At 50.2% G+C, this 12,980-nt stretch overlaps 1 protein-coding gene across 9 annotated transcripts in view; it reads left to right on the forward strand.

Annotated features, from left to right (window-relative positions):
- Window positions 1-12,980, forward strand: part of PML (PML nuclear body scaffold) — a 45,141-nt gene that overhangs the window by 21,714 nt on the left and 10,447 nt on the right. For 3 of the 9 annotated variants that reach the window (XM_073212166.1, XM_073212174.1, XM_073212173.1), the window contains 5 exons: window positions 2,294-2,874; window positions 4,381-4,451; window positions 9,670-9,807; window positions 10,210-10,468; window positions 11,072-11,199. In XM_073212166.1, coding sequence (XP_073068267.1) covers window positions 2,294-2,874; window positions 4,381-4,451; window positions 9,670-9,807; window positions 10,210-10,468; window positions 11,072-11,199 — 1,177 coding nt within the window. Of the gene's footprint in view, window positions 1-2,293; window positions 2,875-4,380; window positions 4,452-9,669; window positions 9,808-10,209; window positions 10,469-11,071; window positions 11,200-11,765; window positions 12,912-12,980 lie in introns of those variants that run through there. The other 6 variants (XM_073212170.1, XM_073212171.1, XM_073212167.1 and 3 more) reach the window with 6 other exon arrangements.

Genomic DNA, 12,980 nt, shown 5'->3' on the forward strand with positions numbered 1-12,980 from the left:
AACTACTTTACATTCCCACCAGCAGTGTAGGAGGGTTTCCCTTTCTCCACATCCTTGCCAGCATTTGTTGTTGTTTGTCTTTTGGATGGCAGCCATCCTTACTGGTGTGAGGTGATATCTCATTGTAGTTTTAATTTGCATTTCTCTGATAATTACTGATGTGGAGCATCTTTTCATGTGTCTGTTGGCCATCTGTATTTCTTTTTTGAAGAACTGTCTGTTCAGTTCTTCTGCCCATTTTTTAATTGGATTATTTGATTTTTGTTTGTTGAGGCATGTGAGCTCTTTATATATTTTGGACGTCAAGCCTTTATCAGATCTGTCATTTACAAATATATTCTCCCATACTGTAGGGTTCCTTTTTGTTCTATTGATGTTGTCTTTTGCTGTACAGAAGCTTTTCAGCTTAATATAGTCCCACTTGTTCATTTTTGCTGTTGTTTTCCTTGCCCGGGGAGATATGTTCAAGAAGAGGTCACTCATGTTTATGTCTAAGAGGTTTTTGCCTATGTTTTTTCCCACGAGTTTAATGGTTTCATGACTTACATTCAGGTCTTTGGTCCATTTTGAATTTACTTTTGTATATGGGGTTAGACAATGGTCCAGTTTCATTCTCCTACATGTAGCTGTCCAGTTTTGCCAGCACCATCTGTTGAAGAGACTGTCATTTCGCCATTGTATGTCCATGGCTCCTTTGTCAAATATTAATTGACCATATATGTTTGGGTTAATGTCTGGAGTCTCTAGTCTGTTCCACTGGTCTGTGGCTCTGTTCTTGTGCCAGTGCCAAATTGTCTTGATTACTATGGCTTTATAGTAGAGCTTGAAGTTGGGGAGTGAGATCCCCCCTACTTTATTCTTCTTTCATAGGATTGCTTTGGCTATTCAGGGTCTTTGGTGTTTCCATATGAATTTTTGAATTATTTGTTCCAGTTCATTGAAGAATGTTGCTGGTAATTTGAGAGGGATTGCATCAAATCTGTATATTGCTTTGGGCAGGATGGCCATTTTGACGATATTGATTCTTCCTATCCACGAGCATGGGATGAGTTTCCATCTGTTAGTGTCCCCTTTAATTTCTCTTAAGAGTAACTTGTAGTTTTCAGAGTATAGGTCATTCACTTCTTTGGTTAGATTTATTCTTAGGTATTTTATTCTTTTTGATGCAATTGTGAATGGAATTGTTTTCCTGATTTCTCTTTCTATTGGTTCATTGTTAGTGTATAGGAAAGCTACAGATTTCTGTGTGTTAATTTTGTATCCTGCAACTTTGCTGTATTCCGATATCAGTTCTAGTAGTTTTGGGGTGGATTCTTTAGAGTTTTTTAAGTACAATATCATGTCATCTGCAAATAGTGACAGTTTAACTTCTTCTTTACCAATCTGGATTCCTTGTATTTCTTTGTTTTGTCTGATTGCCGTGGCTAGGACCTCCAGTACTATGTTAAATAGCAGAGGGGAGAGTGGGCATCCCTGTCTAGTTCCCAATCTCAGAGGAAAAGCTTTCAGCTTCTTGTTCAGTATAATGTTGGCTGTGGGTTTATGATATATGGCCTTTATTATGTTGAGGTACTTGCCCTCTATTCCCATTTTGCTGAGAGTTTTTATCATGAATGGATGTTAAATTTTGTCAAATGCTTTTTCAGCATCTATGGAGATGATCATGTGGTTTGTGTCTTTCTTTTTGTTGATGTGGTGGATGATGTTGATGGATTTTCGAATGTTGTACCATCCTTGCATCCCTGGGATGAATCCCACTTGGTCATGGTGTATGATCCTTTTGATATACTTTTGAATTCAGTTTGCTAATGTTTTATTAAGTATTTTTGCATCTACGTTCATCAGGGATATTGGTCTGTAATTTTCTTTTTTGGTGGGGTCTTTGCCTGGTTTTGGTATTAGGGTGATGCTGGCTTCATAGAATGAGTATGTAGTGGTTTGAGTAGAGAGGGATGCGCAAGGATGGATCCAAGTGCTCACCCCGTTGCCTTGGAGGTATGGAAAGGAAATTCAGCAGTGGTGGGAAGAGATGGTTAACATTTATGCGTATGTCTTTGCATTGTTTCAGGATGGAGGCTATCGTTACTTTAGTCACTTTTTGAAGTTCTAATGTTTTATTGGTAGTTTGGTTACTATCACCATAACCACAAACACTGAACTGGAAAAAGCATGAACCTAGAAATATACCGTGATTCAAAGTACTGTAGTTTTGAAGAGGAATTTAATAACGAAAATTTAAAGGGCGGGGGGAGCAGGAGACCCCCTAAATCAGGCCAGTCTTGTGTGTCCGCAGCATCTACTGTCGAGGCTGCTCCAAGCCGCTCTGCTGCTCGTGTGCACTCCTGGATAGCGGTCACAGCGAGCTCAAGTGCGACATCAACGCGGAGATCCAGCAGCGGCAGGAGGAGCTGGACACCATGATACAGGATCTGCGGGAGCAGGACCGCACCTTTGGTGCGGCGCACGCGCAGATGCGCTCGGCTGTCAGCCAGCTGGGCCGCGCGCGCGCAGACACCGAGGAGCAGATCCGGGCGCGCGTGCGCCAGGTGGTAGCGCACCTGATGGCGCAGGAGCACCAGCTGCTAGAAGAGGTGAATGCGCGGTACCAGCACGAGTACGAAGAGATGGCAGGCCAGCTTAGCCGCCTGGACGCTGTGCTGCAGCGCATCCGCATGGGTGGCGCGCTCGTGCAGAGAATGAAGCTCTACGCCTCAGACCAGGAGGTGCTGGACATGTACGGTTTCCTGCGCGAGGCGCTCTGCCGTCTGCGCCAGGAGGAGCCCCAGAGCCAGCAGGTCTCTGTGCGCCCCGACAGCTTCGACGAATTCAAGGTGCGCCTGCAGAACCTCACCGCCTGCATCACCCAGGAGACAGGTGAGCACCGCAGCCACTCTGATGGCCAGTGCCTTGCTGCTGCTCCCTGGATAAAGCAAGGCAGAAAAGATCATTTCGTCATCACGTGACAGAAAAGGAAACTGGGGTTTTTATCGAGTCTCTTGGTTTGAGCACATCATATGTTCCAGGATGCAGGGGAACGGGAAGAGGAGGCCCTAACATGGGGCTGCAGCCACCCTAAAGGGTTATGTTTCACTAATTTACAATACTTTAGATTAGCTGTGATCTTGAAAACTCTTGGGGAAGTCAAGAAAGTATAAAGCTGAGAACCAGACCCAGGATCATTTTAGCCCCAGAGGGACCAACCACTCCGGAAGGTTCTCTAGAGCCCCATGCCCAGCAACAGAGAAGTAAGCTAGAATGTGAAGTGCGGGCAGAAGGGGGCTGAGGAAACTCCCTGGGGTTTTTGGGTGCTTACCCAAAACCACACTGTGACTCGGTGGAGGAGTTCCTTTGCCCCCATCATAATAGCCTGCCATCAGAACCAGCTGCCGACCTTCGTGGGCCCTGCCTGGTACTATGCACTTGAGAAGTAGGGACACAGCAGACCAGTTCCTGACCTCAAGTTGTCCAGTCATCCGGGCGACGGGCTGGGGGCACATCACATAGCTGGAGAGTGAGACAGCATGTGGCTGTGCAGTCCAAATTCAGGAGTTGTAGTAGCTTTGTTTATGCTGGAGACATCAGATGGGCTTTCAAGAGACATGGGGTGGGAGGTACACAACAGGGCCTCCAAGGGGAGGAGGCCTTAATGGCTTTTAGACAGAATCTCTAGGCTGGGACCTGAGCTCTGGACAGCTGGTGTGAGGATGCCCTACTGAGAGAGGGGAGAGAGGATACAGAATCTGAAGACACCGGGGCAGGTGCCAATGATAGAGGGCTCCCTCCCTCACTCCTGACCTTTGAGCTGATGGTGGACATAGGCTCATCAAAGTATAAACCTAGAGTGGGCATGGACTTGTGCCTTCCCCTAGGCAGTGAACGTTCCCCATATACAGGAAGTGACCCCACTGAGTCTAAACAGCTTGCCTTGGTTGTTGTAACCAGGCAGTGGCAGAGAAAAGAGTTTTATTCTAAAGCGTGAGAAATTTAGAATAAACTGAATAAAAATCAGGCTTCAGGTCAGAAGAGCGTCATGGAGTTCTCACTGTGTTCAGAAAAGTCAGTGAGCAGTCACAACTTTAGGACTGCTCACACTCTGCCTTGGTGGTGGCCCAGAGGTAGAGGTGCATGTGGGGTTTGGAGCCTAAGGCAAGCACTTTCTAGTGCCACCCCTTTCTCCCTTCTGGCTGGGTTCATGCCCATTGCAGTCAGACAGTCTTCCTACCAGCCCTGCTATAGAGCTGCCCCAGTGCTGGAAGAGGCCCTGGAGAATGGGTCTCCAGGAAAAATAACAGGGACATTCCATCTGTCACTGTCCCAGGCCAGGATGCCTCTCACCTGCGATGTCCCTGACCTGCTTGTGACCTTCTCTGTGTTCTTCAGATGCAGCTCTACCCAGGACAGCCAGCCCAGAGGCTGCCAGCACGTCCAGCGATCCTACTGACAGTGACCTGGTGAGATGGGTTTGAGGTCTGAAGGGGAGGCACTATGGTTTAGCAGGTCAAGTGGATTTGGGGTTCCCTTGTGTCAGAAAGGAAACAGCTGAGACTTGTTGTCCCTGTGGTGCAGACAGTAGAGGAGGAGAGTGCCTGAGAGGGACAACAAGGGGCTGCACTGGAGCTTTCGGTGGCAGGGAGTAAAGGGAAGGCTGGCTGGCTGGCTCTGGGCTCCTACGTGCCAAAGTAGCTCTTGATGGGTTTAGGAGGGTTTGGACCCAGAAGGTGACAGGAGGGGAAGGAGGTGGTCCTCCAGAAGGGAACCCTGAGAGATGTGGCAGATCACCTTTACCTTCCTTGCACCCCACCCCAGATGGGTGAGCCTTTTCCTGAGGTTGACACGAAGGCCTCCCCTCCTCTTCCCTCATTTGTGGTTCTTGGAGAGGAATGGAGAGTGGGGCCAGGAGTCAGACCTGATCCCAGAAGCCTGGATTACACTAGTGGATTTCAGGGTCAGTGTATATCCAAGAACCATAGTTTCTCGGGGTTGGAAGGCACCCATACCCCCTCTAATATTGACATTCCCTCTGCAACGCCCCTCGCCTGTGGCTGTCCAGTTTTAACACACATACCTCCAAGGACAGGAACCTTGCTTTTTCTGGAGGCAGCCACTCCTGTCTCTGGACTGCTCTTGGAGTACTTCTCTGGGTGGAAGTGTGATGGCGTCCCTTTAACTTGCCCTCTTGGGTGCTTGCGTGCATGACTCCTCTCCTCCAGGATAAGCTTCCTCAGTTCCTTCCTGGACCAGGCGTCTGGTGTCTTTCCCTTCCTGGTCATCCAGCTTTGCATGTGCCTGCCAAGGATCTGGGCCCAGGACTGATCAGACTCCATGGAAAGCAGGTCTTCTAGTGGGGGTAGTCAAGGTGGTAAACCTTTCCTAGGAGAGAGATTGCCGAAGGCTGAGGCAATCAGGAGAGGCTTCCTGGAGGAGGCAGGATTTAGGATCTGAGAGTTTTAGAGCTAAGAGAACATAAGTAGTCTAACCCCACTCTTTTACAGCGGCTGAAGCTAAGGCCCAGAGAAAGGATGTGACTTAACTAGAGGCCACACAAGTTAGGGGCAGGACTAGAAGCCAATTCCTAACTGCCTTGGGTACTGCATCCCCATATACACAGCTTCAAAAGTAAAAAATGACATTTTATTTTATTTTTAGTCAGCCACATAGTTCAGAAATAAAAACATAAAAGTGATAATACCTCACACCTCCTCTATCTTTCCACTTCTTACACTCTATATACCTATCTTTATCAATTTCGTACAGATCCTTCCAGAATTTTTTTATGTAATTATAAGCAGATATGATTATAAATATTTGCTTTTTCTATTCTATTTTTGCACAAAGGTGGCATAATACCATATATTCATAGTAGTGTGCCCCAGGCTTTTTCACCCAATCACGTATTCCAAAATTCTTGCCCTACCAATAGGTAGGGAGCTTCCTGGTGCCTTTTTGCATCTGCACGGTGTTCTGTTGAATGGATGGAGCATGCTGTATGTAGCCAATTCCCTGTCGATGCATATTTAGGTTGTTTTGGTATTACAAACAATGCTAGAATGAATAATGTCCCCAAAGAAATCATATGAATGATAGTGGAAAGTGCCCTGGTCCACAGATCTTGGCTGTCTTCCAGGTGCCAGATGCTGAATAATGGACAGCAAGAGAGCCCGTACTGAATTGTGTAAGGTCTAGGTATTTTGCTGGGTCTTTGTCTTGATGTGACCTCTTACTATCTGCTAACCAGTTTGAACTTGAAGCATCAGAAACAGGCTCTTTTTGCAAAAGTCTCTTGCTTTCACTTTGTTAATAGGCTGGAGGAGGGGCTGGCAGTCTGGCTGGTGGAGCTAGGGGAAGGATGTGGATGCAGAAGGTAGGTGCGGCAGCTAGAGTGAGGCAGGCATCATGATTTTTTGTCTTTACTCTCAGGTGTGTCTCCTGCTTTGTTAACATGGCCAGGGGCAGGGGTTGTCTGGGGTGGGTAGGACTGAGGCAGAGGCAGAGGCTCAGCCCTGCATTACAGGAGTTCACTGCCCACATGGAAAGAGGGTTGTGAAAATTAAGAAAAAAGAGTCACCCGCGTAGGGTGACTACTACCACTCGTAGTCAGTTGCAGACCCAAGGGGAAGAGAGAGACCTTACAAGTCCTTGCTGCTTTGGCTGCTACTGCACCACCCCAGCAGGAGAAAGTTTTTTCTCCTCCCCTGCAACAGCTCAGCCAATGAGAACTGTCACAACTCGGCCAATGAAAATCCACTATACTTCCAACTCAGTTTACTCCAATGGACTTTTTTGTAACAGCTCTCCGAACCCACCCACCTTTTCCTCTGTAAAAGAACTTTCCTCAGCTTTGTTATCCAGCTTGTACCATAGCTTGCCTGTTGTTAATTGTAATTCTCTGCTGTTCCCTAATAAACCCATTTTTGCTGGTAAAATAACTTACAGTTTTATTTCTAAAGTTAACAGGGTCTGTTACATACCAGCAGTTTGTAGACCCAGACACAAATAGAGCACGGCACTTTCAATTTTTTTATTTTATTTTAATGGCGTTAAAATACGTGTAACATAAGATTTCCCTAGAAGGATTGCTAGATCATTTTTGATTTTTAATTTCTATTTTTAATTTTTTGAGGAACTGCCATGCAGTATTCCATAGCGGTTACAGCATTCTACATTCCCACCAACAGTGCACAGAGATTCCAGTTACCTCACATTTTCACCCACACTTTTTTCAATAGTAGCCATTCTAATGGATATAGGGTGGTTTAAACTTTTTTGACCTCACCCATTGTAAGAAATATAGCTCACAACTAGTCTCCAGTATATACAAATGCACACACATATCTGTAGCCAGAACAAGTTTTGCAAAACAAATTACACTTATTACATGGAATGAACTCTAGTATTTTCTATTTTGCACTGTTCTACGTAATATAAAAACGAAATGCTGGTATACCCACTTGACTGCTTTCATGGTCCACTAGTGGGACACGGACTATAGTTTGAAAACCATTGGTGTGGAGTGCTCAGTGGAGACTGTGTACTTTCCTAGAGGCCTGGGACGTCATCTGTCCTCTCCCCTCCCCTAGGCAGGCTCCCCTCTGATCCACAGAGACAACTCTCCTCCCTTTTTGTAAAGATGTGAAGGAAAAAAACCTGGAAAGGGGGCTCAGAAAGAAGGAAGTCAGTCTGTCACAGCAAGGCATGCAGAGCCCACATCCCCCATCAAAGCGCTGATACCAGGAAGAGCCTTACCTTGGGTTCCGTTGCCCAGCATGTGCCCAACGCTTGGCCAGGTAGCTCCTGGTGTTCCCCTGTGAGGGTGGACCTGACCATGCCCTCTGCCACACAGGTGGGACAGAGCTTGTCCCCCTGAAGGAAGCATATCCCTGGCCTCATGATCTCACAGTCCAGCCCTGGCTCTTCCAGTACAGCTTTTCTCAGTGGCTGATTAGGTATGTGACCTTAGGAAATCATTTCATGTCTCTGGTGCCTCGGTTTCCTTCTCTCTAGATTGGCAAGAATCATAGTAGGGCACCTACATTTTTTTCTAAGTATATTTTCCTTGTGTGGTAAAATTCACATAAGAAAATTCACCATTTTCAAGTGTACAATTGAGTGACATGTAGTACACTCACAATCTTGTTCAGCCATCCCACCTATCTGGTTCCAGAATATTTTCATGACCCCACAAGGAAATCTGGTACCCTTGAAGAACTCACTTTTTATTTTCTCCTCCTGGCAACCACCAGTTGGCTTTCTGTCTACATGCATTTAGCTTTTCTGGATATTTTATATAAATGGAATCATGCAATAGTTGTTCTTTTGTGGCTGGCTTTTTTCATTTAGCCTAATGTGTTCAAGGTTTATCTGTGTCGCATGTGTCAGAACTTCATTCTTTTTTACGGCTGAATAATGTTCCACTATATGGCTGTCCCACATGTGGTTTATTCATTCATCAGTTGATAGACATCTGGGTTGTTTCCACCCTTTGGCTTTTGTGAATAATGCTGCTGTGAACATTTGTGTGCAAGGTTCTACTTAAACATCTGTTTTCAGTTCTTTGGGTGTATGCCTAAGAGTAGAATTGTTGTATTGGAAATTCTATATTTAACTTTTTAAGGAATTGCCCCTGCCTCATTTAGGAGCAGGTATGTGAAGCACTCAGTACTGTGGCTGGCATGAAGTGGTAGTAAAAACAGTATTTATCATCGTCATCATTAGTGGTGCTTACAAAGTGCCAGATACTCTTCTAAGCATTTTACCTGTAGTGACACATTTCATCCACTTTACTCTCAAAGGCAGATGGTACAGCTGACTCTTGAGCAATGCAAGCATTAGGGGCACCAACCCCTGCTGTGCAGTTGAAAATCTGTGTTTAACTTCTAACTCCCAAAAATGTAATGACTGATAGCCTACTGTTGACCAGAAGCCTTATGGATAACATAGTCAATGAACACATATTTTGTGTGTTATATGTGTGATATACTGTATACTTACAATAAAGTAAACTACAGGGAAAGAAATGTTTTTTCAAATTAGCATAAATCTCCGTAATTTCCCAATTTATTCATTGAAAAAATCTGCACCTAAGTGGACCCGTGCACTTCAAACCTGTGTTGGTCAGGGTCAGCTGTATTATTATTCCCATTTTATACAGGATGAGTGAGGCGCTGAGAGTTCTAAGTGTGTAAATCTGTTCTGACTCAGGTGGAATTAAGGCCCAGGGGGCGGAGAGAAGGTTACTGAGCGGCCAGTTTCAGCTCAGTGGGGCAGTGTCTTCACGGCTAAGACTTCGCCGCGGTGGAGGCACTCTCTCCGTCGGTAGTGAGCGCTTGTCCCTGGAGGCGTGTCGGCTGGGGCTAGCTGTCTAGGGGGCCTTGAGGAGTTGCTGGGCAGTGTGATCCCAAGGCCGTCTTGTGACCCTGTTGGAACACACTGACAGGAACTGAAGGGGTCCCTGGATGCCAGCACCTCAGGGTGAGAAGGAGGTAAAGTCATGAAGGGTACGGGCAGGACTCCTGGCCCCCAGTGGGTTCTGGGCTCTGGGCTGTAGACCACAGCCGGCTTGCACCTGTGGCTGGGAGAGGTCCTGAGAGCTGGGCTGACCCCAGGCCTGGGGGCCCAGCCCTGGGCCTACTTCCTGGTCATTTCTGACTCTCTGGTTTCCTGACTTTGCAGACAGAGAAGGTGCAGAGGGCTCAGGCACAGGTCCCAGGGCTGGCTGAGACCCAGCCTGTGGCTATGGTGCAGTCGGTGCCCGGGGCACACCCTGTGCCAGTATATGCCTACTCCATCAGAGACTCCTCCTTTAGAGAGGTAAGGCTCTCTCAGCCCTGGCCTCACTTCCTCAAGGGCCTGATCCCACCGGGCGGGAGGAGCAGAGCTGGGTGAAAAACCAACCAGTCCTTACTCAGCACCTTCTCTGTTCTCTGCCTTGCTCCCAGCTGCCCTGTCAGGCAGTCCCCCTCTAAGCAGGAGCCGCTCCCCGGCAAGTAGAGGTTGGCAATCTGCAGGCAGGGCCATAGTGTGCGTGGGGGCCTGGGCAGCTGCCTACGTGGAGAGAGGCATGATCTGCATGGCAGAGAGCAGAGGGGCAGCAGGAGCAAAGGTGGGAGGTGGGGGTACCGCAGGCCCCTGCCTCCCAGGTCTGGGCCTCTGCCCACCACCCCAGGGCCCCTGGAGGCTCTTGACCTGGTCCTGTGACTCCCCACTACGCAGGAGGTCTCCGACACAGTCATACCACAGAAGAGAAAGTCCTGCCAGACCGAGGGTCCCAGGAAGGCCATCAAGATGGAGTCTGAGGACGAGAAGGAGGCGAGGTTGGCCCAGAGGTCCCCTGAGCAGCCCAGACCTAGCACCTCCAAGGCAGTCTCGCCACCCCACCTGGACGGGCGTCCCAGCCCTGAGAGCCCCACCACAGGGAGTGAGGACTTCCTGCCAAACAGCAACCATGCGACCAGTGACCCCAGGGAGGCAGGTAGGGAGGTGGATGGGCAGCAGAGGCTGAGGCCTGTACGCTGTCCCCCAGGTGCTGGTGGGGCCCTGCCCTCTTCCTCATCCTGACCCCACTCAGGACCCCAAAGCCAACATCATTCACCATGTGTCCTGCTTTCAGCTGCCACCACATGGGGCAGGGAGAGCCTGCTGTTGGCCCAGGAGAGGAAAATGGATGTGGTTCCCCGTGTGCTTTGCTGGGACTCCAGTATGGGGAACGTGAGGGGCTGAACCCGTGTTCCGTAGCTCCTGCCTCTGGCTCGCGCACAGTGCCCAGCTAGCCCTCTGTCTCTGCACGGGGAGGGTCTCCCAAGAACTGTTTGTTGGTGGGTGCTAATCCAGGTGGTGGTTATCCAGCCTCCTCTCTGGGGAACAAATTCTGAATTCAGGGCCAGCAGCTAAATTAAGCACTCAGAGACAAGGCCCAGCAGGCCGTGATGGAAGGCCACTTTGAACGAACAGATCCACGCTGGCACGTGGTGGGTGTTCCCACCCCGCATTGTAGGGCGCACGGGGGAACATCCCAGGCCCCACCCAGCAGGCATCCCCGGCGGCGCCTAATGCTGTCTCTCCTGCCCCGTTTCAGAGGAACGCATTGTCGTGATCAGCAGCTCAGAAGACTCTGATGCCGAAGACTCGGTGAGTGGCCCAGAAGTTCGGCCCAGGACTCCTGCCTCCCCCGGTTCCAGGTCCCAGGGGGCACAGCCACAGCAGGTGACTCTCAGACTCGCTTTGCACCTGGGGGATTTTCCAGCGAGGCAGTGAGTCCTGAGCTGTCCTGAGGACAGTCTCCCAGTGCCAGCTGCCGGCCTCCACACCAGGGCAGGAGCTTTCTGTACCGTAACCGCACGTACTCCTCCAAAATGCGGGCGGTGCTGCCTGCCGGGGCCCTGTCTCTCCTGGACTAGCCAGCACCTCTGCTGCAGCTTCCTTATGTATTTTCTGGCCTCTTATGTCCTCAATGAGGACCACATCCAAAACCCCCTTCCCTGGTTCAGTGAGGGCCAGCCAGGGCCAGTGCAGGGCTGTGAGGGCACGGGCAGCACCACACAGGGTCCAGGCAAGCAAATTTCCACTCCATGTGAGAAGAAAACCTATTTAAAGCCGCCCCACACTGAAACAAGTGCCTTGTGGGTCATGACCCTTCTGTCCCTAGAGATTTAATAGAGGCTGGGCTGTCTTTGTTCAGGGGAAAAGGGGATCTGAACCGAGTGAAAGGTGGGACGGGGTGGCCCCTGAGGTCCCTCCCGGCCCTCAGTCTGAGGTTCTGTATTGGAAAGCCTGCGGAGCCCACGGAGACGGAAGAGCCACAGTCTGCGTCAGCCCACCCCCTGCTGGGAGCCCGAGGAGCCCCCCACCCTTGCCAGGCCTCCTGTCTGCCCCGCGGCACATGCCGCCCCCTGGCCTGGCCGTCCCACCATCCCTCCGAGCACGCTGCCGTCACTGATGCCGAGTATCCCAGCCAGCCTGCCGGTCACCAGGAGGACACTGCCATCCACCGTGGCCGCAGCTTCCTGTCATACAGAACACAAAGACGCACTTGCCATCACATCTTCCAGCTGCCCTTCAAACCATATGGTGCCCCTGTGTGGGACTGTCCTCCCTCCACAGTCCAAGCCACCACCCCTGCCAGTCCCCAGGACTGTCCTGCCCACCTCCAAAGGGCCATCCGCCAACCCCACCAGGCACGAGGGGCAGTGCGATCCCATGGCCTTTCCCTCCGGGGCTCCCACCGTGTAGTCCAGTGGCTTAACAGGTTCTTTGCCCTTCCTCTCTCCTCTGTGGCTCCCCAGCTTGATCCCTCTCTCCAGGGGGCAGTGGGGGGAAGCGGAGCGCCCCTGGCTCTCAGGGCAGGGATCTCCCCCCAGGATTCTGACAGAGCCCCCACAGATAATCCCCAAGTCCAGGTCCCACTGGGAGTCCCTCCAATTGCATTCCGACCACCCCATCTCCAGGGGCCCCCCACCAGGCCAGCACCCCTCAGAGAAGCCTCTGAGAGTCCCTAGTGCCTCCCTCCCCTGTAGTGACTGGCCACCGTCCTTGCGACCTTTGCACCAGACACCATGCCCTGCTCCCTGAGCTGCCTCTGTCCCACTGTGTGCCCAGCCTACGCACAGTGGGCATGCAGTACATTGTGGTCGAAGAATGAACCAAGGCATGAATGGCTACATGGACCCTGGCAGAGTGACTTAAGTCCTCGTCAGCTGAGAGGACGTGGCTAAGATTCAGGCCACAGTCCCCACATCCCTGGGTGTCTTTGCCCAAGAAGAGGAAGCGTCTCTTGCCCTTTGCACCTTCCACTGTCGCATCCCCCATGCCAGGCCTTCCCACCAGGCCTCTGCCAGGATCTAAGCCTGTGAGGGCAGGGACTGTGTCAATCCCAGGACTGGCAGATGCGGCTGCTCAATAAATAATTGTTGAAAGATCACCCTCGCAAACCCTTCTTCCACGACCACCACATCCCCTGCTGAACTTGGCTCTTGCCCGCAGGGGGC

The sequence above is a fragment of the Manis javanica genome, chromosome 8 (assembly GCF_040802235.1).
Source record: "Manis javanica isolate MJ-LG chromosome 8, MJ_LKY, whole genome shotgun sequence".
Lineage (NCBI taxonomy): Eukaryota > Metazoa > Chordata > Mammalia > Pholidota > Manidae > Manis > Manis javanica.